This window comes from Bemisia tabaci, chromosome 1 (genome assembly GCF_918797505.1).
Source record: "Bemisia tabaci chromosome 1, PGI_BMITA_v3".
NCBI classification, from domain to species: Eukaryota; Metazoa; Arthropoda; class Insecta; order Hemiptera; family Aleyrodidae; genus Bemisia; species Bemisia tabaci.
In genome coordinates, this window is record NC_092793.1 from 7236219 (window position 1) to 7262751 (window position 26533).

Sequence of the window (26533 nt, forward strand, 5' to 3'; positions counted from 1 at the left end):
CCTGAATGCAGTTAACTCAAAGCCGTCAAAAATTGAGGTAGTTACGCACTTCTGCACTTTCGCCATCGATAGAGTAAGTTATGGGGTTAAAGTTAAATTTTGCTGAAAATATGCTTGATGCGCCCTAATCAAGGATCATAATTTTGAAAAAAAAATGTTATAATATGGTTAGAGGCCTCGCAAGCGCCGCGCCGCGTCTAAAAATTGGTCTTTTGGCGCTAGTTGTGATGCATGAGGGAATTTTTTTTTTTTTTTTGACGACAACATTTAGGAATCCCGAGCCGGGAATTAAGCACGGTGAATGAGGAGGGGAGGAGGGCGAGAAAGCGCTAAAAGGTGAAAATTTAAATAAAAAATATCTTACTTTTTCTAAACAAGTCCATATTCGGAAGTCTTCGTTGCTGGCGGTCGCCAGCCTTCGTCGAGATCACCATGTATTAGGACGGCAAAGAAAGCTCACACGTCACACGTCGAACAACGCATCGATGTCTCTAGCGCTGATGTAAACATGGTTTTTGTTGATTAGTCGGTGACTTTTAATTTGCAAGTGCAAGTGTGGTTTTGGTTTCTATTCATGAATTTCCTATAATTTATTTGTAGTGCTATTGAAAGCTTTGAATCGTACTTTATCCTAGTTCTGTGTCCATGGTACTCCATATTCAATCATGATTTGTGCCAAGTTATTCTTAATTTTGTCATTTTTTGTGCTGATGGACTGCAAAGACCCAAGAACTGCCTTGTACATGGACAATGGTTTTGACCAAACCACTGTTTATCCCTTGTCGAGACAAGAAAAACGTGAGGTAGAGCATGAAATATTGAATCTTCTTGGATTATCCGCGAGACCACGCCATGTAACAAACTCTACACTGAAAGGTGGCTCAGCACCCAGATTTCTTCTTGATGTTTACAAGTCTATGCTGGACAATCCTAGGTCACGGAGTACACGCAGCGAATTCAATCTTGGAGGCAGAGACTTACAGTCAATTGATGAAAGTGACGTGATCATGAGTTTCTCTAGTTTATGTAAGTAAGGAATTTTTTGTATTACACTCAGTCGTAATATTATCTAAGTATCACTAGTTTTGTTCTAGCGGCAAGCATCGTAGAAGATGAAACTAGAAACAGCTCTGACTTGGTGTATACCATTATCCTCATATAATATTGTACAGTTAGTATGGCAGGAGGAGGGACGTGTCATTAATACCATACATAGACTTACAACACAATCTAGACCGCGCGCCAGACCTGACTATAAGCAGGATAGGCGAGACAGGTTGGGGTTAAAGACGAGCCTTCACCTGAGTTGATGCAGCCCACTATAAATATAGTGCTGCATGACGCCCATTGTAAGAGTGCGGCTGCACGTCCATTTTGCTCAGAGGTACCCCTGATTCCTCAAATTTTTTGGTACTACCTGCAATCCAGGCTGGTTACCTATCATTTCTCTGGAAGATCCTGCCGCACGATTGTGTTGGATGTCTATGATAAATACGCTCCAACTAAACTATCAGAACCAAGGTAGTCATTCAGTTGCATGATAGCATTAGTGGAGTCAGGGTGCTGCTCTTCCTCTCAAAATGTTCTTCACCCATCCGGCAGTTTGAGCAAGAGGAAATCATCAACACATCAATGCGTAGTCATATTTGCTTCTCCCAAATATATTCAAAGAACCGTATCTCTAGCCCATGTGCATGATATTTCCGCGTATTGTATAGAAATTTTGAAGTGTATTTTAATGAAGCATTGAAATAATTCTCACTTAAGAATAATTAGTTCTACAGGCATTCCTTCTGTCTTTTTCATGTTTTCTCATTTTCATACTTTCCAGATCATCATGTGAGTGGTGTGCGCCATGAAAGAGGTAAACGTCTATGGTTTGATGTATCAGAGGTCCCTGCGGGTGAAACCATTGTCGGCGTGGAGTTGAGGATTTATCAAATGACCAATGTATCGATAAAACCTGTCACTGGTTTGGTCGTCACACTTTATCAAGTTCTTGACACTGATGGGTAAGTGTAAATACCTTCTTTCCTCACATAAAAGGTAGCGAAAATATTATCAGATCACTGTTGTGATCTTGCCATGCAAGCTGTGTTTTCTCCAAGACTATTCTGAGAGAAAAAAAACTTTATTGTGAACTTTTTGAAATTATTGCTCAAAATTTGAACGACGAGGAGCTCCAAGTAAGGAGGAAAACTACTACCTGCAAACTAAAGCAGAGTGACTATAACTTGAGTTAAAATAAGCACCAGTAGAATTATTTGATATTATTTGTAATTATTTGGTGGAGCTCTGGTGAGATCGCTGTCAGTGGCAGTTGGGTGTCGTAGAGCTCACAGAAGCGCTATAAGAGCGACTTATCAGCAGTAGTAGAACGGACTACTAGACAAGGTACGAATTTAATCATTCTGATAGGTACATGTTTCTTAACCAGAATTTCACGTAGAACACGATTCGCGCAACGAAAATTACTGAAACCAACTCCTAACGGAGGTATTAACATTTTTATTTCACATTGGTTACAAGGAATTTGAACTGCCCGCTCACAAGAAACTCAAAGCTCTACGTGAGTCAAATCATGCACTACAACGGTTTCAGCAAGCTTCTCAATCAAAGAATGTTCATTTCCCACCATGTGTTTTTCAAACTGTAAGTAATTTGCTATAGCTGAGCCAAAGCGTCAAGATTGAGGTTGCCAGATTTTTTTATCGCAGAGACTGTTCTTCAAATTCTGTGAGTAAAGGGATTATTTGGACTGCATTTTGCAAAAAGGAATCAAGAGCGTTCCAGTATTGCTAACATTGTGCAACTTTTTTTTACCTTGCAATATAAACTGATCATCTAAAAAAGTTTTATATTTTTACTCGCAATAATCTATAAATTGAAGACACAAGTTACCGTTGTAGATTTCATTTTTTCATAATTTCAGTAATTTTATTGCAACCACATAAGTTGTACAGTCCTAGCAACATTGGAATGCTCTTGGTTTCATTTTGTACATTGTCAGCACAAAAACTACTCAGAAAACTTTGTATTACTTTCATTCTACCATCATGAATAGCAAGTGATCAATTTTCCTTGAATTGGCGTTAGTCTGAGTTTGATTATTATTTTCTTTTTTTCACAAATTAATTTTATTTTCGCATCTAGAGAGCGGGAATTGGAGGTGGTTGATTCTGTAAACACTACAAGCAGCAATGAAGGTTGGTTACTTTTCAATGTCACGAGAGCTTTCGCCTCTTGGGTAGCAATTCCTTCCTCTAACAAGGGTCTGTATTTGTCGGTTCATCTGAACACTAGAAATGGTAAGTCTGTCTGATTTAGTATTCCCATTATTTAAGCATACACACAAATTTTAACTGTGAAAAAATAGTTGCCATGCTACTATTGAACTCCTAATTAACCCATTCGCCTCATTTAACGAGTATACTTGTCAGCGCGCGCCTGAGACATATCTTAGTTGATGAGTTAATTCGTGCTATCTGTCGGCGTTGCTACGCGATTGTTTTGGTCGTGTTTTTTTCCGCTTTTCCGATAGATTGCATCTCACGCGTTGCAACGCCGATAGATGGCGCTAGTTAACTCGCCAGCTGAGATATGTCCTAGGCGTGCGTTAACAAGCAAACTCATCATGTGAGGCGAACAGGTTAATGCATTCTTTTATGGCTTTGAGATTCGCACGGTGTCCTGCAGCTTATGTACCGCAGAACGTTTTTGTTGGCTGGGTTTTTAGCCTTGCTATTGAATACCCCCGCCTTTTTTTTCATGTCTTTTTCCGAGAGGGGGTAGGGACACTTCAGCAGGCAACAAATAAAACTGCTTTGAACATTAAACTATCCGTACAAGTGACTTAACAGTAACAAAAAACTTCAAAATCTGGATGGTATGATTTGCTCTCAACAGAAAACAACTGAATATAAATTGATATAAGTTACTAGTCAGGAGTTAATAAACTAATTTTGGTGCAAGTGTTTTGCTCCACATTATAAAGAAGTAGAAATGATGGTTTGAAAATGAGAATTTGCAATCAGTAACGCAGCTCAGAAAATGAAAGTGGGTGCTGCATGGCCTGTGAGAATTCATAGATGAAGAGCAATACACCAAACAGTTTAGAAACCCTGATATATGAAACCAAAGGAAAAACAAATTTGTGAACAAAACCAAAATTTTACTCAGAATGCCTGGGGATTTTAGTGGTGATAATAGCCACCAGTGGCGTGGCGTGAATTGCGATGTATTCGATTGTTCTGCCATTTAAACCTATGGTAAAGAATCGATTATTGAGGTGTTCGCTGTGAACACCCTGTTTATCGATCCTTTTTCATAGGGTTAAATGCCATAATAATCAATGTATCGCAAAGCATGCCATGCCACTGATAGGTACAGCGTTTCTGTGGACTAGAAAACTGAAATTGAAATACCTACAGTTCATACATTTAAAGGACTCCTTTTAAAGAATTTTCCTCTCTGAGTGAGAATTGCAAACTCATTTGTGAGTTTTTGAAAACATCTCTTAAATAACTTCTCATGAAGTATAGAAAGATTAGGTCAGAAAAAATTCCAAGACTGAAAAAGAATGACTATTTTTTGTCCTCGGAGACGAAGCCTCAACTTTCAGTGCAAACATGAAAAGTGCATTTCGAAAATAATTTTCAGATTCCACTTTTTATTATTCCAAAAAATTGTTTTTCAGCACTTTCTGATAATCAGAATGTGTGGCCTGTTTTAGAATGACCTACATATTTAGTATGAACGTACTTGGCATTATGCTTCAACAAAAATTATTTTTCCACCTGTAACTTTGTTTTATTTGTGGCTAAACCAATTGTAAAATAAAATTTTTGATGTAGCTCATGAAATGCGAACGGAAGAGGCAGGTCTGGTCACAACAGCCACTCCTGGAAGTGAAGAAAGGCAACCATTCATGGTAGCATTTTTCAAAGCCAAGAATCCCGAAAAGCGTGTCCGGAGCCGGCGAACCCGAGAGGCAGAAAGGCGAAGACGGAAGAAGTCAAATGATGAAAGCTCTTATCCTCACAATCCTCTTCTAAGTAAAATTTCTGATATTCTTGAAAATTAAAATCTTAATGTACTATGTAAAATCATGAGCAGAATACTGCTGTGCCAAGGAAAAATGCCGTATGAACCCTCAGGCATTGCCAAATTTCCTCTGGCAAATCACTCATTTTCAGTAAAATTTTAAATATTTTTCTGCCAATTTCTCAGAGAATTTTGTTCGTACTTTGATCTAAAGTTCCTGAAAATTTAAAGGTAAAATATTCATAATTTTCCTCAAGAATAAACATTTCATTAAAATAAATTTGGCAACTCTTAAATGTTCATACGGTGTCCTTCCTTAGCACTGTAACTGGTCCTTTCCCTTTTCATTTGACAGCCTTGCTTCACCCTTTATTCCTATCGACATCTACACAGAGTCATTTCTTCCCCTCCCTGCCTCTTGCCTGTCTTGCACTTATCTACACCTCTCCTAATCCAGAACACTTATTCCACCATTGCTTGGGCAATTTGCTTGTGGCTTTGGGCCACTTTCTTTCTCCAGCTGCCCCACCCTGCCCACCCATCATCATTGCCAGCGGGCCGACTATTGACATTTCTTGTTTCTTTGACAGACACAGGTTAAACGGCGGAGCGTGTTTGGTTGGCTATGTCTTATCACTGCTTTGTCATGCCTTTGTCAGGTGCAATAGACGACATACTGTCAGGAACTGAAGAGGTGCCTTTAACTTGTCCTGAATTTCACCCGACAAAGGGACGAAAAAGTAGCGATAAGGCATAGCCGACCAATCACGATCCGCCGTTCAACCTATGTCCGCCCGACAAACTTATTTCAACAATCGGCCTGCTGGGCAGTTTTACATGTCAGTTCAGCTTTTTCAGCAACTTAATAGCAACATTTTGGAACTTTTGAGGGTTCTTCAATGATTTTTAGGCCACAGTGAGCTCTTACCTCCAATATTTTCTATAATCATTTTCTAATTAGTGGAAGGTTTATTAGTACCATTGACATTTCACAACTCCAATCAAATTCATGCGGAGAATATTAAATAGTTTAGTGCCAAAAAACTTAGAAGTTCACCTGTAAACAAAATTTGAAGTTTCCTGTAAACACTGAAAAAGGAAAATTCTCCACCATTCATGGACAAAGTTGTAAATCTTCACATCTACCATTCAACTTATCTACCAAAGCATCGCCTATCATGTTTCACCAATTACGTTTCAAGTGGCTAGGTAGTTAAAATTTCCCTTTTGCTTTATGCACGGGACTGCGTGATTTTCTTAAATATGAATATGTAGTTTCACTCTTTTAATACAAAACTTTTTTGTTCTTTTTGCACAGGCACTGCTCAACACCTTTCAGCTAGAAGTTGTCAGTTGCAGACGTTGTATGTCAGCTTTCAAGATTTGGCTTGGCAGGTAAGTTTACTTCAAACGATTGTTTTGTAATTTTTTGAATAATTTATTTGAATCACGGTAAAGAAAATTAGACCAAAAATAGTAGAATCTATTGTATCATAATTCATAATGAACGCTGACTTTAGTTAAATACCATTAATCCATGCTGCACTAACAAAATTCAAGGAAAACTGAATTTCTTCAAGGATCTGCATAGTAGAAAAAAGTTACTGTCATGGACAAATGTGCAGTCTCTTTATTCTGCAGTAGAAAAAAGAGGAGTGGGAGATCTCAGGGTTGCCAGGGGTCTCAGGGTGGTCTGGAACACCAAGAAAATCAATAAAAGTCTGGAAATTTGTGACGACCAAGGAAAGTCAGGGAATTTATGAAACATCTACTAATCACTAACACATCACTGGCTACTGATTTCAAATGAATAAAAAGGTGGAATACAATGAAAAAAAAACCCCTGCTGGAATCTTGCAATCACTAATGACTGGGTCATAACCATGGAGAAGAATCAATACTTCCTAGACCAACCGTACCTGAAAATTGGTTGGGAGGCTAGAAAACATCTGATAGCAGCCTTATACAGGGCTCTTACAGGATGAATCTGAAAAAGATATTTTACTTCTACAAGTAAATTTTGACGGGAGGAAGATTTTCCCTTCCAACTTCTAGTCTAAAGGCCTTAAATGCAGCAAATGGCAGCTGCATCTTTTCCTAGGTAGAGAAGAATTTCAACAATGGAAGTGGGGCCAGATAAGAACTAAAGGGGGAAAAAAGTTGCTGAAGTAACATCTCAGATGTTAAAAATCTGCGTTACAACTCTTGAATGTTGATACGAATGCTAAATACTAAATTATATTTACAGCCAGGGTGTCCATACTTAAATACATTCTTCAAGTGTTGCACAAATCTTTAACATCCAGAATGTTACCTCAGCTACTTTATTTTCTGTATACTCTGGACGAAAAGTTGTCGACATATAATTTTACTAATATTTGTCCTGAAGTAATTTTATGCAAAAGATATGAAAAGAAATGGATATATCAGACTCTTTAGTAGGACTCAGACTCTAAATTGTATTGGTTGCTGTAAACATTTTCAATGTCTAGTACAGTGTTGCAGAATTTGATGGGACACTTTCATTGTAACTTACAGACACAAGATAGTCTAAGACGTTCGGAATGTAGAACAGTTTTATAAAAAATCCCCTACGTACAATTAAACTTTTACTAAAGAGATCAATCTTATCATCAGTGTAGAGGGGCAAAAGAAACCAATGCAATTATGAAACCCTGTATGGACGTTATTGCACGAGCCGATTCAATGAACATTGTTGCCCCATTGTTCCACAAAGGAATTAATTTTATTTGTTATATAACCATAAAATACCAAAATCTAGCATCTTCATCCGTTTACACCTCATTTGATATTCAGTTAATCTCTGCTAAGTGTCATCATTATCAGGTAGTTGTTTACTTTTTTCTGACTTTAGTTCAGCATGTAACTATTTTTTTTTAAATTTTAGGATTGGATCATCTCACCGGACGGGTATGGGGCCTCCTATTGTAGCGGAGAATGCAATTTCCCACTTAATGCTCACATGAACGCAACAAACCATGCAATAGTGCAAACTTTAGTGCACCTCATGTCTCCTTCAAGTGTGCCGAAACCGTGTTGTGCTCCAACAAAATTACAGTCAATCTACGTCCTGTACCACACAGATCCGTACAGTGTCACTCTGAAAAAGTACCATAATATGGTCGTAAAAAGCTGTGGCTGTCATTGATTCTCATTTTTTACCAAAAGACTCGTAAATTGACACGAAATGAAGGAACCTTGAAAACTTCTTGTCATCGGTTCAAAACTCTTTTTACTGAAATTATTGCATAATATTTTACAAACGAAAGTTAGTGGCCGGTGGTAAATTTCTATTAGTTTGTATAGATGTATTTTGTTTGATGTAACAAGTCAGAACAGTTCGTAACAATCATATTTTGTTCGGATTCAGTTTCTGATAAGGGGATGTGCCCTATTTTAACTTGAATCATTTTTGCACAATCTAGCAATATTATCGCAACATTGTTACAGAACCATCGTAATACGCTTGAAACACGTCATGACAAAAGTGTGACATTTGTTAACAGGATTTTTAACCTCATTTATAACTTCTCCGCTCTCATTGGTCATGTACGAGTGACACAAATATCACAAAATTTTCAACAGAAAACAATTGTTGCACCGAACAAAATACGTCCATTATTTTAAGATGTTTCAGTTTTTCCATTCAATCGAGGTGATTTAATGGAATTAAGTAGTTAAGTATTTTATATGACAAAGAACAAAAGCTGTGAGACACACCAGTCAATAGACACAAGTTGGTGATCATACAATCGTAGCCAAGATGATGCCATGACTGCATTACCTAGAGTACTCTCACGTAGAGGGAAAAATCTCACATGGAGCATAGTTTCCCTCCTGGAGCTATGCTGTCTGGTGCAACACTATGCACATCCAATCAGAGAGCAGCTGTAGATGTGTACCACGCCTGATTGGACCCACCATCAGTACAGCGCAGCTTTCTTATTTTCTTCTTCCACCCTTTGATGGTAATACTCTGCATGATGCATAGTCATGACGTCACCTTGGCCATGATCTTATGATCACCAACTTGTGTTCATTTTGTATGAATAATTTCAGTTGTAAACTGGTGTAATGGTTGACTTATCAATGTTAAATGACCAGAATCAAATTGGTTCGTTCGATTTTCAACGCTTCTAGGAAGGGGCCTGTTTTAAGTGTTCTGAGACTTGGCTTACCGCCGGCCTTACGAAATAAATTGACTTTACAATTTAAGATGTATTTTATTCAAATAATAATGTGCATTTATCAGCACCATCAATATTAATTCCTTCATAAGAGGTTGTATTTGTTTTCTTTGAAACTGTAGAACACATTGAATGATATAGTCCCTCAATCGGTCTGTCTCATTTGAACTTTAACTATTTGTACCAGCAAAGACTAAGGAAAGTTCAAAGATTTTAAAATTTTGATAGCCAACAAACAAAAAAATTACTTTGTACTACAAGCACACAAAACAAATTGGATCAATTAGCTGTGGGTCTCTCCAAGTCTTTTCTGTGACACTTTTTTTAAGGGGTTTTTTTTTTTTTTTGAACTCTTTGTATTGTCCGAATGTTACTCGTGTTGCTAATAATTTTTCTTTTTATTCTATGTACTTAGTTCTTGCACTTCAAAGCCTTTACTCGTCATCATTTTTCTTGGAATGAGACAATGTTTCGTAACGCAACAGCTACACATTGAATCTCATCCGTAGGGGGCTGCTTAGAATATACTCACTGCTGTTACGGTGAATCATTCTGTCTACCTGAAGAATCTTTGTCCAAGAAGCATGTACTATATCTCTGCCCGGGTTATTTCAATTTTTAAATATCATTATGACTAATTTAAAAAAAAAAAAATGATTGAGGTGAAATTAAATGCACCCCAATATTGGTGGTTATTTTTGTATACATCGACCTTCATTCTCAGGCTGTGCAATTTTTTTTTTATTCATATACTTATGAAAAATCTTTCAGTGAACTAAATATTTTTTATAGTACCATTTGTATACTTTTTTATAAGTTTAGGAAAATCAAGAGCTTTTTTCTTTATAAATTGTCAATTAAGGTTCTTAAAAAATGTCTAACTGTAATCCTTAGTCTTCAGTCAACCGTCAGATTTTTTTTACAAAACCATCCATGTTTAATTATTTAATTGAGAAAGGTTTCATCAATATATTCGTCAATCAGCTTGACTTTTTGCACTATCCTAGCTAAAAAATGTTGTAACAATTTTATTTTCTGTTTCAAAATCGAGAGAATATAAACTTCCTTGACAAAGCCTTTATTAAGCACTTGATTCTGCAATAATTTCTCTATCTACAAGATGTTATTATTGCCGTGTTATAACAATTTTAGGGTATTACCTGATGCCTCTTCAAACTTTTCATATTATTGAACATTTATTTTTGTAGAATTCTGTGAATTTGTGCTTTAACTATTTCCTAAGGTCTTTCTTTAAGTACCTGGGAAAAGAGTGGCCTTGAGCTTGACAAAAAAAAACATTAAAATAGTATCTTATCAAAGTCTGTAAGTTATGAAGTGCCATGGTGAATTTATCGATGCAGAGATGTATATGGATATTATTTAATAAACTTGTAAAAGAGGGGGCAATCTCTGGACCAGAATAATTATCGCTATGAAATTTAATGAAACTGAACCATTTTATGGATCCACCTATTTTCAGCCATGGTCATTTTTGTCTATAATATGTATTCTCAGTCTTCATTACAATGCGTTGATTGACTTAAGCACATCGGGGGAAAATTTGGTTTTGTTTTTACGCTAACAAAATGTTTCATTAAAAAATTATTTTAATATAATATTATTTTCATAGATCTCTAAGTCAGACTTTTTTTACTCTGTCTCTCTTCTCTTGCATTGAAATTTTTCTTTGATTGAGATTTTTGCCTTATACTTAAAAAACTAATTTTAGGATGAAACATGACACTAAATTTTCTAAGAAAAACCATTCTGCATTTTTTATGTGTCAGATCAACCTCTGTACTCAGCTTTAAGTGGAATAATAAATGTGAAACCTCTGAATTGTAATTTTTGGAAAGAATTTTCAGAAAGTGTTTATTGCTCTGTTAATGCGTTACAGCTGTCAGGATGTCATTACGAATATAATTATGTTTATTATATCACTCATAGCAAACAAATTTTCAACATGAATCTAGTTTCTTCCAAATTTGAGCAAGGTTGAACATTGTTGAAAAGAACGGATATGGTACATCGTAAGGTGCTGTTTCTAAATTAATTTATTTTAAAAGCTGAAAGGTATTATCAAAAGCATAGGTATATTGTACATTTACAAATGAAAATTTCATTAAATGTGTGCCATTATAAATGGTGAAAAGAAAGTGCCCTATTTTAGGAGATGCAAGGCTGATATATGAATGTAATTTAGTCGTTAAGTCCCAGTGCATCAAGGATCTTGAAGGTCTCTTCTGAAAAAATAATATTAGTGCCTTATTAGAAATTAATAGATCTGAACTTGTGTTAACTGCCTTTACCTCTACCCACATACCAGGTGACTTAAATCTATGGTTATTGCAACAGCTCACAAGTACCTATTTAAAAGGATTTGAAAAAATCAAAATGACCATCTCATAGACCATGAGTTGGATTTCTCTGCTTATTTAAATTATTTAAAGTTTTTGTATTCTCTCTCTGTAATAAAAGTAAGCTTCCCAAAGAATGTTTTGTCTTTAACGCATTCCAGTCTGAAGCCCAATTCACACAATTAAACTTTTCATGCAACTCTTTTTCCTCTTTTGTTGTTGAGAAGTTGAATCTAGTGGGACTGAGGCAATAACACAACAATTTGATGAAAAGTTGAATGGAAACTTGAATGTGATGTCACCTTCAACTTTTCATTCAACATTCTATCGCATTGGCTCTGCTAATTTGAAAAATCCTCTGACTGACATTAGCCGAAGCTGTATTTTTTCAAACCAAAAGCTACGGAGGTACCCAAATTCCATTAGATGATATCACACGGCAACAGCAGTTGAATCAAATTTAGTACATTTCAACATTCAACTTTTCGTTGGCTTTTAATTGATGAAAAGTTGAATAGTATAAATGGGGCTCAAGTCAGCAGAATCTTTAAAAGTGTATGAACTCAGAAATTATCCTCCTCTGCAGCTGTAATTTCTATCAATTGTTTTTCTCTCACTCAACTTCTCTGATGATTCCGATGATCTCAGGACTTTCAGTAGCATCAGTATTAGTTGGATCAATCATGTGACCATTTTATTTTACTTTTAATCTTTTCCTTTTTAGGGAGCCCTCTTACATTATTATAATTATTGCACTTCATCTATTCAGAAGTATGGAATATGAAAGTGAATCCACCCTTTTTGCAGAAGTTTCAGTTAGACTTTAAGTAGTGCTTTGTATAATTATCATTTTCTACGAATGTGCCTTTTCAGTACCTACTTTTTGTAAATAAATGTAAATGTATTTTCTATTTCTCTACCAACAATGTTATTAATTTCTTTATTGTCCGTCAATGTCTGGGACAGGAGCTCAAGAAGCAAGTACATGAAATTTGAATATGTACAATGCAGTAAATTACTTTTGCTATTGAGGCATCTTTCAGTAAGAGGGCGTATGGGACTTCCATTGCTGCTCAGATTGTGGAACGTAGCTCTCTCTAATTGTAAATAACTTATCCGGCAGTTCTGCTGTGAATTTCTACCTGAATCTGCTCCGAGTTTTTCTTCGCTATCGTAGAGAAGTAAGTCGACTGAGATGGAATTTCATCTGCCGCAAACGCTGTGAAAAATTGCACAATCCTAGCAGCATTGCAAGCCCTATACACTCTTTTACTGAAAAAATTCTCAAAAATTGAGTGAGCAACAAGATCACTATCTATATATTTTAATAGAGATTTGCTGATATATTTAAGTTAATGAACGGATCAGCATTCTGATATGTGTCCTCTTCAATATTTCACACAAAACACAATTCGCTCATCAAAACTCACTGAATTTAACTCCTGACCAGGGTTAGAAAGATTTTATTCATCACTGGTTAGAAAATTTAAATTTTCTGCTCATAAGAAAAATCAGAGTTCATATGATTCAAATCGTGCACTACAGTTTTCTCCCGCCCCTTGTTGCTCCAAGTGTAAACAACAAGTAACAGCTGAGCTAAAATGACGAAATTGAGAATACCAGAGTTTTACACAGCATAGATTGTTACAGTAATGTTCAGTGTTTAATTTAATTCAAGTAGATTATGGTTTTTTTCATCAGCAGAAAGTTTGAATTAATGCATTGAAAAACATCGATATCCTTGTTAAGAGTTACTTAATTTTTGTTGTACAAATCAATTTCTGGGTGAAAATTCGATGAGAAAACATAAATCATAAAATGCTTAAATTCGCACCTTGTCTAGTGGTCCATTCTACTTAAAAATAAAAACTACTGGGTGAGCTAAAACCAAGGATGTCCTGTCAAATTGATAAATTTTGCAGAATGAATGTATCTGCTAAATAACACAAAATGCAACTTCTTAAATGGGGATTACAGTTCTATGACATCATTCAGAGATACGATGCCCTCATGTTTAACGGACCCTTCACAGAAAATCAGAGTTTTTGGCACCTGTTAAAGTTTGCTTCATTTAATGTAAGTCTCTCTTTAACCACCTGAACACATTAAAGGTTTTTAAATTGAACTCTACATGCGCCCCTAAGTTAAATAGGGCTGAATATGAATATTTTAGCATTTTTAAATGTATTTCCTAATGAAGACGAGATAAGTATTGCCACTGTGCAAGATACATGCGGAGCCTTTTGTTTTGAGCCAGTCTGTCTAATCTTCTCGGATAGCTTTCCAAAAAGAGAGAGGAGTTCCCCTTGATCACCAACAATTCTACCAGATAGTGTGCGTAAAAATGCTGAAGAATTCACATTTCAGCCCTGCTTTACTCTTTCCCGGTACACAAAAGCTCCATTTCAAAATCTCATTGTGGATCTCAACTAAAGGTATGACTCCATAGTAGAGGTAGATCTGAAAACTAATTAAAAAATTTTGTTAATCAGGTCAGCAGGTCTTGCCAAAGATCATTTAGTAGCTATTGGATTTAATTAGATAACAATCTTCCCTTCCCCCACCGAATAGTTGTGAACTGATTATAATACGGTGCGCAACCCCTAATTTTAATACATTTCTTAAAGAAGTGAGGAGTGCGTACTTTCACTCCCTCATGAGACAAGGAAATTTTAAGTTCCTGATAGTGGTTAAGGGCGGGGGGGGGGGGGGGATTTGCTCCTTTACAACCGTGCCTAATCTGCATGATTTTTCATGAAGGCACGATGGGACCTCTGAAATTGTCAAGAACATAAACCCTAGAAATGTCAAAACACGCTTTTTAAAGATAAGAGTTTACGTAATAACGGTGTTCACTTCATAGATTTTGATTACAATCCCAACAAGTACTCACTAATGATGAAATTTTTTCGGAACTCAAAGCATGGGAGATTACTTCGCACTATATCGGAGGCACAACCATGCAAAATTGCAAATTTTATGAAGGGTACGTGAGCAGATCGCAATTTTGTTTTCTTTTAGTAAGTAGGTACATATTACACGAAAAAAAGAAATTTATTTTTTATATCCGCTAAGAGATGTCGTAGGTCAAGTCGTAAGAGGTTGCGAATCTACTTTCCCGCCTTCCCGGAAATGACAGGGTGGTGAAGTACGGTGAACTGACAGGGGTAGAACATGCACTCGGGGTACGAAGATGGGCAAGAACCTGTCAATAATAAAGTAATCATAAGACTTCGATAAAGTCAGTATCCTTCAGGCCTAAAGTTTGAAATTCATTTGCATCTGCCATTGAGAGCTCGGTTCCCTACGTATTCATTAACGTCCCACGTTATTATCTCATCTTGGAATCGGGTACTTCATTTTTCCCTACTCTAGAAGTTGGCATACTTGATCGTCAGGTATTCAGTAAAATTCTTTCATTCAAGATGGTCGTCTTACGTGTGAGGATTTGAAGTGTGACAATTTTTCGACTCTAATTCGTCGCTCTTTTGAAATAAATCGGGCTTTAACAGTGTCTGTTGTATGTAGATTATTCCTGTAATTATATAAGTTAGTGTTGTAGCATTGATTATTTTGCTTTTTTCTCTTGAATTCGTGATCGTGTTGTGAAAAGCAGGCTTGCGCGATTGTGTCTGCAGAAATGACAGCTAGAAAAAAAGTGAAGAAATTATTCGATTCATGCTCGTTCGGTTGTTTTTGAATGCTGTTTTAGTGTTTATGTTGGATTAGCGCTATTTTGGATACCTTTTCTCAATCATGGATCGTGGAGATACTATGAAAAGTGTTGTCACTGATGCTGAACCTACATATGATACTAGACAGGTATGTAACCAAGACTCTTATTGTCTTCTCATGTCAGAGTACAAATTATCTCTTCGTATCACGTACATTTACACAAATCATTTTCACAATTACTGCAGTTTTCTGTCATAGGATCTGCACCTGGGTTAAGGATCCCCAGCTTTGCCCGTTCCTTGATTGGAGCCATGTTTGTCACACGAGGGCAACAGAACAATATTTTACTCTGTTCTATTGATTCTAGAATTTATCCCTTCGAAAATGATGTCTTAAAATGAAGCCATGCTTTGGAGCTCCATATTTAAAGAAATTAACAGTCAGAAGTCAGTACATGTCTCACAGATCCATCTAGATGAGTAGGAATGTAACCTAGTTTTGATGTTGCCATCAGGTCTAGTCCCCGTGTTTCCCCTTCTTGTCGCTACAATAGGAGAATCATTTTTACTAAGCTTACACTCTGTTCTTTAGTTGTTGAAAAGTGGCTTTACCGTACTTTAAGTGATGCTGACAATTTCATAATCCCTATTGTAGTGAAACAAGGCCATTCATCGTTTTTCCCATGTTGTCAAATAAGCATGATCCCCAAACCAGTGACATTATTCGTAAATTAAGGTGCGTGAATGATTTTTTCCCTCCCTCTTGCCTAAATGACGGTGTTTATGCTCTTTCCCACTTGTGCAAATGGTCAAGTTAAATATTAATCGTAATTGGGCTTTTCAGAATTGAGTTGAGACTTAGTAAACAGAAAATGAGATGCTGAGGATTCTACTAAATAATTTTGATAAGAAGGCTGTATACATTTGTAAGGTGATAACTGATAAGTCATGTTATCTGAAGTTGATATAATCGTGTCTTCTGTCTTAATTATTTACCCATTGGACTACTTAGGTAGAGTCCACGCTAAATATGCTCGAGTACGCTTCTTTTAGACCGCAACAGAAGATCGGCCATCTTGATTCTTGCATTTATTTCCAATGCTAAACTGACATCATGCGATCCCCTGCCACAGTCTAGAAGTGTGGAATTATTCGGCGAGGACTTACACTAATCCAGAACCGATTAATAAAAGATACGGTTTACCCAGAGGAAAAGAAATATTCAGCAAGATTTATTCATTTCATGGCAAAAGGAAAGTCAAATTCTGTTCACATGCACAGTTCTTCATAGCACCATCTGACTGTATTAATCTCGTGTTCAGCTGCCACCTCTGTCAAACTCTCCATGACAGATGGGGAGCAAATTCCCAGAATTACCGTGTTTGCGACCATGTTTGGAGTCTCCTCAAAAAGTGGCAACCCTGCTAATGTGCCTATTCTCTCCCTAAGTATCTGTTTATGGATGGTCTGATTATACACAGAAAAAGGAAGGCATGAGTGCAGAAAGTGCTTGACGTGGCCGATTGCTGACCGATCACGGACCAAATGTAAAGGCACTTGAAAAGGGGTAAAAAAAGTTGAAGGCATCTGGAAAAGAGGAAAATATGGAGGCAGAAAGCATAAATCTGCTATGCGCGTAGCGTTTTGTGAAGAAAACTGTGTAATGCGCTCTCTAATGCAAAGCAAACAGTGAGGCGCGCAAGTTCTATGTGGACAGCAATGTGAAGGCAACCTCGGAAAATGGGAAGGGTGGCTCCAATAATGTGAAAGCAAAGAATTGTCTGCACCCCTGAAGGAAGGACTCTTACAAAAGTGAAGGCTCCTCCATATCATGGCCTCAACTTAGGAAGCTTTTGTTTGAGCCTAGGAATTCGTCTCACATAAAACTGATGGCACTGATGTTCTTCTCGCGAAATTTTACCCAGGACCAAGGTTTTACTCCTTAAATCCCTGTCGCACGCAAGTGGTCCATTTATATCTTTGATCAATGCAACAAGTTTATTGTGAGCACTTCAATCTTTTATTAATTATGTTCATGGCGTTTCCATCGAGACTTTTTAAAGTTCACCATTTTTTCAGCATCTTTCTGCCTCCCTCTTTCCATTTTCTGCACGACCTCTCGTTTTTATTCACCTAGACGCTGGCGAGTAGATTTTTTCTTCCTTCATATTCATCAGTTTTTTTGCAGTCAGGGGGGAACTTGAAACACCCACTGGATATCATGTCGTCTGACAGATGCCGCGAATCATTATCAAACAATGTCAAGGGAATTCTGGCCCATAAAAATTTCAATATCACCTCCCTGCCCACACCCATAGTAGATATAGATCCTGAGGCACTCAGATCAATTCTGGAGTTCTGGCGAAACCAAGTTCAACAAAGCATCATTACATTTCAAGAACCTCTCATTTTATTTTACAGTTGTCCCGCTTTTATATCACAGAACTGTTAGCGAATTCTCAACTATTCAACCTTCAGAAATATCTCAATTATCTCGAAGATGGAATTTCGCGATAGCGCTGTTATCAGGGTTGCCACAGTCAAGAATTTTAAAAAGTCAAGAAAAACCGGGAAATGTCAGGGAAAATTTGTTAAATCACCTTCATTTGCTTTCTAGAATGAGTCTGAGGTTTCGAACAACAAATTTTGCCTGAAAACTATTTTCAATTATATGCCTTCTTAATCATCCGTCACATCTTCAATTGTCAGGGAACTCCACCAAAATGTGACCGGGAAATCAGGGAAATGTCATGGAATTTCATTTTCTAAATTGTGTGGCAACCCTGTGTTATGCCAGGGTTTCTGGCGGTCCGGAAATATGGAAAGTCAGGGAATTTCGCGAGTGGCGCCTTAAAAAAACCTAGCATAATATTTATGAAGAAGTAAAAAACGAGTGTAAATTTTCGAACCGTAAAATTTACCTTACTAGAGGTCCGTGATTTGGTATTTTCGCCACTGCAATGGTTATTCAGCTCTGGCGCGGCGCGCAGGCGCCTTCAATTTTTTTCATGCAACACGCGCATCCAAGGAGCACGAATAGATGCATCCAGGCGCTGTGATAACCCTCGCCTCCTCTCGCGCATCTATCGTCCAGCTAACGAAGGGAAACTGAGAACAATTCGATTGTGAAAATGGAATTACTAAACCACGTATCTCGATTTACAACGTTATACATTTCTTGTCACAATGGAGATGTTGCATGTGCAAGGAATTTGCGATTTGACCTCAACCTGAGAGGTTTTTTCTGAGCTTGGGAGTTGATATCAGAGAAAACCGGTGGCACCATCGTTTTTCTCGCGAACTTTTACACAAAAATTACCAGTCAAATCGCAAATTCCTCACACATGCAACATCTCCATTCACTGTCCAAAGAAAACCTACTTGTCTTTTTATGCTCAACACATAGTTTGTTCTTCTTCGTTTTTGACGATACTTCATAACGATTTTGCGCATCAAATTGTGTCACGGCTCGGCAATCTCAGCTGATGCCATTCGAGGAGTGCAAACAAACAACGTCTAAGTTCTAAGTGCCTTTCACCATAATTTGTATTTTCAGAAATGAAAAGTTTGTCCATAGTTCGGTAAAAGTCAGCGCAATGAAAATAATATAAATCTAATTAAATGTAAGTGGGAGTTTTGTTTCAAGGTCAGGGAAAAGGCAGGGAAAGTCAGGGCGTTTGCAAATGACAACATTAACCAGTGGCGTGGCGTGCTTCGCTATATATCGATTGTTATGCCATTTAAACCTATGGAAAAAGATCGATAAACAGGGTGTTCGCAGCGAACACCTTAATAATCGATTCTTTACGGCGCGGCGGGCGGGCAGCCAGCGCGGAAACGCGCATTGGCGCCTACAAACCTAACAGGGATACTTCACGCATTGCGCAATGCGTGAAGTATCCCTGTTAGGTTTGTAGGCGCCAGTGCGCCGCTGCTCCGCTTTGTGTTAGGCTCTAATATTGAATCTCGTGGAGTCAGCGTTTTTCAACTCATGACTTTGAAATGTTTGCACACTCTGTATGGATTATTCTCATTTTAATTGATGAAAAAAAATATGTAGTAAAGGAAAATATAATGTGCGATTTGTAAATATTAAGGTGGTTCCGTACAAACTTAAGGATTTTCAAAGCACCCGAATTTCTACACAATTTCTTATAGCCTTCTATAGCCGATGGCGAAAAAGCAACAGCCAGGCGATGGAGTGTAAAGCCCGGCGATAGGAACTATAGCCCGGCTGTATAATTTTTTATCGCTTCCTATAGCCCGGCCGTACGATTTTTTCCATTTTCTACAGCCAGCTATATGATTTTCTATCGCCTTCTTCAGTCGGCTATAAGAACTCCTATGGTATTTTGAAACGCAGCTCCTATCGCCAATTTTTACCAGGGGAAAGAAAATTCCTTAAAATTATCGAAGAAATCCGCACCATCGTTCTCTTTTAAGAAATTGAATTGCCCCGCTCAATTCGGCAACAGTTAATGTGGCTTGATTGCGCGCGGGCTGATTGTTGAAATTGATAGACAAAGTTATAGACAAAGAAGAAAAATGGGATACCTACGGAGGGATTCTATTGGTGGAAGCGGGTGGTTGCAATGGACGAAGGAGGTAAGTAATAGACTAACTATGGGCAACCCACGAGAGACCCTACCATAGTTTAATATCATAGTTCAGTATAATTGTATCATATACCCCCTCAGTCTAAAAGAACCACCCATTTCAACCAATAGGATCGCTCCATACTCCCTTTGTCTTCTTTCAGGGTGTCTACTAGTCCGGAAGTAGTAATGATTTTTTAATGACAGTCCGGAAGTACTGAAAAAGTTCGGAAATTCTGCAAGAAGGTCCGGATTTTTTTTTCATTTTCGTGTCATTTTTGTCGCAATTTGAGCGAGAAGCTCAAACATTTGAAATTTTTCGAATCTCGCAAATGGAGGTTCTGAAGAAGTACTGAATTTTTCTGTTGAGGAGGTACTGAATTTCTTGGGAATGTACAGAAAAACTACTGTAATAGTACTGATTTTTGGCCAGCCTGTTTTAGTAGATACCCTGTCTTTGTCTATCGCTTTGTCTATCAATGTCAAGAATCAGCCCGCAGCATGCATACGGTTTAGGAGAGGAAAGGAAGTCGGCTCTTTTAAATTTTCGCAGCGTTCCGTTTCCTCCTGCAGTCTTGGTCGCGCGGTTCTTGAATCATCTCACGGTCGGTCGATAACCTACAAAATGCAAAATTGAATAGTTGAGTGCAAAAGCGAGGTATATCTCGAGCGTTTGTTTGTAGCTTTTCTGTCGGCGTCCTCAAGTTCCGAGACTGGCTCCGTGTGGCCGCCTCGACCGATGAAAGCTGCTTCCTGACATAGCATCGAATGATGGGGTTGGGAGTGGGATAGAGACCCGCTTCTCTCGTGAAAGATTTTATCTCCGCAGCGGAGATCTGATGTGCAACACCGATCGAATTCTGGCAGCGGTCGCCGCATCACTGCGTTCGTGATATCCCACCCAAGCTATGCCGTGGCCGTGTTGCGCCTTTGCGCGTAGACCAGTAAAGGCTACTTACTTATCCTGGGGCCGAATTTCGTCGCTCCTTAAATCAGGGTTCCCACCAGTGGCGTGGCGTGCTTTGCGATATATCGATTGCGTTGTCATTTAAACCTATGAAAAAGGATCGATAAACAGGGTGTTCGCAGCGAACACCTTAATAATCGATTCTTTACCATAGCTTCAAATGGCGAGATATCGACAATCGATTATTCACGCCACGCCACTGGTTCCCACAGTCAGGGAATACCGGGAAACGTCAAGGAAGTTTGAAGAAGTCAGAGAATTTCAGCAAGTTCAAAGGAGCCAGGGAAAACCTAGAAATATCGGGGAAATTAACGAAAATACGAGGGAAAAATTGTCAAGTCACCTGTATCTCCTTTCTAGAACGGCTTTGACGTATTGAACAACAAATTTTGCCTGATAACCAAGTATTTCGAATCATGAATTTTTAAGCATCTCTCACATCCTCAAGCATCCTCAATTGTCAGGGAATTTTACCAAAATGTGACAATCAGGGAAATGTCGGGGAATTTCATTTTCTAAATTCTGTGGCAACCCTGTCAAATATTCTTAAGACGCGTCTCGACTCCGCCTAAAGCCCTGGATAGACGATCAAATTCTCGAACCGATTCCGATCAAAGTGTCGAGAGTCATCAGTCTTCCTAACTTAACTCAGTAATTTGCTTAATATTAAAATGAAAACTTGGCAGAAATGTTTCCTGTGGTAGGAAATGATGAATGGTGGCACTCCATTCTGATCTTACTTTGAACAAGGTAGTGCGGCCCGTCAAAATTTGATGGTAGATGGTGACCATCAGTCATCAGCATGTCTACTTTGATCGGAATTGGTTCGAAATTTTATCGTCTATCCAGGGCTTATTGCCGCAATCACACGCTGAATTTGGCAGCTGAATGTGGCAGTCAACGGTCAGCGCTCAACAGCTGAAATTTCACCAATTTGAATTATTTTCATCCAAATGTGTATCAAATCTATTCGAATAGTTCAGACAAATCCGACATTATCCGATGGTCCTGAGAATCGTTGCTGAATTTTGCGCGTCACGCGCAAAATTCAGGCATCGGGCCGATGACTTCCACATTCAAGCCTCGTTTAGCTCCCATATTCAGCGTGTGATCACGGCACCAGTCTGGCTCAGCGTTTCTGATTGGCCGGTGGTGCGGTTTGGACTCGTCGATGGGTGTTGAATCTCCGCGTGAAAGGGTTGACAAAATTTGGCTCCTGGGTGTCTATTGGTCCGTAAAATCCGGAAATATTACTACTTGTTGGAAAACGATCCAAAAGTACCGAAAAAGTACATAAATTCTTCAGGAAGGCCCGAAAGTGTTTGCTCTTTGCTTCGCATGATCGCATGTTTTTTTTTTTTTTTTTTAACTTTTTTTTGAAACAGTCTGGAAAGCTGGGACTCCTTTTTTTTAGACTCCTTACTGCACTTTATAAATTTTTGTATAGATTCCAATTAAGTTTATTTATTTTTTAACATTATATTAACTATTTTATTTTTGTTTACCATTTGTTTCAGGTATGTGCCAAACTCACTCCCATTTTTCGCAAATATCTTGCAGTCAAAGAAGGTTTGTGTAATTACTTATGTTTTTATTTCTTTATTTTTTTCTGATTTTTAAAAAAACGTTGAAAAATCGCCTATTTTTTTCATATTCACGTTGATTTGCCCATGAATGTTTTATCAATCAACACTCTTCAATTTTGACACCAAGCGCGCAACTATTTGAGCTCCTGAGCAGGTATGTGGTATCACGCGAAAATGAAGGGAAATCTTGGCTTTTTGCCCGTCTCAAATCTCTGACATTTATAGACGCAGGGATGATATTCGTGTGAAAAACTCAAGGTAGACACTCCATGTCACGGAAAAAAGTGTCAGGGGTTATCCCCCAAAATCGTGTTGAAACCACAGTTTGTTGAAACTTTCAGATGTTTTAGATCAAATTACGACAGAAATTCTCTTTAAAAAACGGAACAAAAATATTTACTACTGTTCCCGAAAATTCGTGATTTATCAAAGGGAATTTGGCATCGTCTGAATGCTCATACGGCGTTCTTGGTGGAATCCCTTTTTACTGAGAGTAAAGACAACACGAATCCATTTCTGATTGGTTCCCGTATTTTAGGACTCTACAGTGTCACAAGCGGGAATGAAGATTACATTTTCACCAGGAAATTGTGTACACCAGGGTAGGTTCAAGCAACACCAAGAAAATACGACTTGAGCGCGCACCATGGTGTACACGCAATGCATGAAGTATCCTGCAGACTTGTAAGGCGCTATACTACGCGTTGCGCGCACCGTGCTGTACGCGCAATGCATGAAGTATCCTGAGGTCTTATATGGCGCTACTATGCGTGTCGGGCCCCGTGCCGGCCGGCCGCATTGTGTTGGATGTGATTATTCAAACTTACGGCGTTAGCGGTTTTCAACTTATGATTTTGAATTTGCAAAGTTTGTTGGAATTATTGTCATTTCAAATTATGAAACATTGAATGAAACCCAACTAATTGTCTTCTCTTCGTTTAGATATTTGTGTAGATAATTTAAAAAAAAAAAAAAAAAAAAAAAGCATGTAAGTGAAGCGATTTTTACGTTTAGGCTCCCTCGTTGCTCAGCAAAGAAATGGCGTGATCATTTGGACTACATTTTGCTATTCGGAATGGAGAATTTGCACACAAAAATTTTATTGCTTCACCTGAGAGTGCCTAATGAGCTGAGTTCGCTGTATTTTTCATAATTTTTTTCTGACATGGGAAATTGAAGAAAAATGGATTTAAAAGTAAGAAAATGTGCCGCCTAATGACGCTATCTGGCGGCATTTTCCATTTAGCACATGTATTTTAGCAGATTAGGTTTTTTTGTCTTGTTTTCTCCAATAATTGCTCAATTAAGAAACCAAGGATATCCTCCTACTCTATTTTCCTAGAAGTATCATTTTAAAGATGAAATTTACAAAAAAGATACCTGCAAATTCTTTGGACCAGGGGATCAGGAGCACGGCAAGGAAGAAATGGAATGAGAGAGGAAACGGAGACAAGAACACGGGAATGAGTCGATCAAAGATTACGGAAAACATTCAATTTGTGTAATCTTTATTCCCGTTTGTGACTCCATGAGGGGGTGTTGTCTCAACTCTTCCTATAAAGGGACTCTACTCCCACATTGAGTCACTTTATACCGAGAGTTAAGACAACACCGCCTCTTGGAGTCACAAACGGGAATAAAGATTACACAAATTGAATGTATTTCGTAATCTTTGATCGACCCATTCTCAAATTCCTTTCTCCGTCCCTTCTCTCATTCCGTTTGTTCCTTGTCGAACCCGTAATTCCTCGGTCCATTCCAGATCATAATCTTTGCAATTGGTGAAAATGTAATTTTTACTCCCGTTTGCTACACTGTGGAGGCCTAAAATACGGTAACCTATCAGAAATGGATTCACACTGTCTTAACTCTCATCAATAAGGGACTCTACCCCCACCTCCCGTTTCTGCGGGGCAGATCCATTTCGTCCTGGAAGATGGAAGGTGAGCGAAACCCGACACTACGAGACGTGTGACTGGAGACGGCGGCGCGCGGCGTCGGGACGCTGAACGCGCCGCGCCGCGACGCTCGAACCACACCTGTCGTATCCTTATAGAGACTCACTCTCTCTTTTATCCGCGGCTGCTCCGTTGCATTGAAGCTGGCCGCTCGGCGCGGCGCTGGCTCCAGCTCCGTGCAGAGGCGGTCAGTTTGTGCGCACATTTCAAATCGCGTAGGTGAATCCGTCTCCGCGTATCCTTTCGTCTACACCCGTTTCCCGTTCGCCGCTCGCTCCGGTATTGTTTGGGTATCTCAGTGTGCGCCGTTTAATCGGGTTTTTTTTTGCCTCCTTTTTTTCCCGACCTTCGTCGCTACCCTCTCATCTGGGATTTATCTCTCTATCCGCGCTGTCGATTTGAATGATGTCGGAATGGTTGCGTTCGCTTCTCGTCGGGCGCTTCCGCTCTAGGTCTCTGCGGGCCCTGGGGCCGAATTTTGTCGCTCCCTCCACCGGACGAGTCTCGGCTGCTCTTGAGTCCGGCTTAGCGCCTCTGATTGGCCGATGGTGTAGTTTGGACTCGTCGATGGATGTTGCATATCTGTGTAAAAGGACCGACAAAATCAGGTCCCAGGGACGTAGAATGAAGTATCAATGATTTTCGAGGGGCTGCGTATGCAACTCACAACAATGGAGAATTTGCAGGTGTCTGAAATTTGATGCATTTCGTGTTTGAATGGACGCTACCAAGTGAACTGAACACGAGGATACCCTTGGTTCATAAATTGAAAAATTATTGGAGGAGATTAGACAAAGTGATCCAATCTGCTAAAATTCATGCGTTTAAATGGGAAATGCCGCCAGATGACGTCACTAGGCGGCGCATTTTCTCACTTTTAAATCTATTTTTATACTATTTCCCGTAGCCGAAAAAAATTATAAAAAATACTGCAAAATTAGCTCTTCAGGCACTTTCAGATGAAGTAATAAAAAATTTGCGTGCAAATTCTCCATCGTCCGATAGCTTGATAAGAACTTGAAAATTTTACTCCCACTTTTTTTTCCCCTCAAAATTTCAAAACTCAGATTCTACAGTTTTCATGCGTTTCGTGGCCTACTGTGACTATTGTAAAGTTGCAAAACATTTAATGAAAGTTCATGAAATAAGTAGGGGTATTGCTAAGAAAGGTCGTTTTCGGGCGCTCCCCAGCCGAATTTTCTCGACTCAATGATTTTTAACTCATTGATGGTCTATATTTTATGGAACATATCATGATTTCGTCATTTCCGGTTTCTTCTTACGTCCGCCATCGGTTCAGTACAGTAGAACAAGCTGATTGAAGTGTCGGACGCGGCATTTTTGGCTAAAATCAAATTTCGATGTTCATTTCGTCACATTTTAAATTTTAAGGGGTGTCTTTAAAGAAAAATTTCACGAGGAAACCAATGGGACGACTTTTAGAACCTCCAAGTTCCGTATTAACGGAGTTATAAGCGTTTAAAGTTTCCAAATTTTGTCCGACCTCTCCCATTGACTCGATCCACTTTGTGATGTGGACTGATCAACAAACGCGAATCATGGTCGAGAAACTACCAACAAATTTTGACTTCTGCCTTTAGATTTCATAGATTTGGCTTGCGGTATCCGTCGAAAATCTAGTTATTTTCGCAAGAAAAACAGAGGCCTCAAAGAGATCTAAACAGTAGATGGCTCTTCGATTACCTGACGTTGTGCGTGTAGCATGAGGTGTGATTTTATTGGTTAGTTGGGTTGGTTGCAATGGACGAAGGTGGTCTAACGAAAGACAGTCCGTGAGAGACCTCATAACGTCGCCCCTCTGACGTAAGGGCGTATCTCGATTTCCACGTGAGCCCTGTTGTCCATATAACTCTATGCTTTCCAGGGCTCATGTCAAAATCGAGATACGCCCTTACGTCAGAGGAGCGACGATAATGAGTCCATCACTTTCCTCCTTAGTCTACAAAAACCTCGCGTTTCAACCAATAGAATCGCCTCATTTTCCGTATGTCCTCTTTTTCTATCGCTTTGTCCATCAATTTCAGTAATTAGCTCGCTGAAAACGTACATGGACCGCGTTATACAGAAAGGAATCATGCCACATCAGCTATTACCAAATTTAATCGTGCAATTTAATATTTTACA

At 38.6% G+C, this 26533-nt stretch overlaps 2 protein-coding genes across 2 annotated transcripts in view; both read left to right on the forward strand.

Annotated features, from left to right (window-relative positions):
- The first annotated feature begins 516 nt into the window (after positions 1–516).
- On the forward strand, positions 517–12534 carry LOC109036141 (glass bottom boat). The gene is made up of 6 exons (XM_019050109.2): positions 517–1026; positions 1832–2012; positions 3154–3308; positions 4854–5054; positions 6362–6438; positions 7952–12534. The coding sequence occupies exons 1-6, from the start codon at positions 666–668 to the stop codon at positions 8210–8212; spliced, it is 1236 nt and encodes a 411-aa protein (XP_018905654.1). The 5' UTR covers positions 517–665; the 3' UTR covers positions 8213–12534.
- A 2475-nt stretch (positions 12535–15009) lies between these two features.
- Positions 15010–26533, forward strand: part of Patronin (calmodulin-regulated spectrin-associated protein patronin) — a 127203-nt gene continuing 115679 nt past the window's right edge. Inside the window, exon 1 of the mRNA XM_019050093.2 lies at positions 15010–15430. Coding sequence (XP_018905638.2) covers positions 15365–15430 — 66 coding nt within the window. The 5' untranslated portion in view covers positions 15010–15364. The remainder of the gene's footprint in view (positions 15431–26533) is intronic.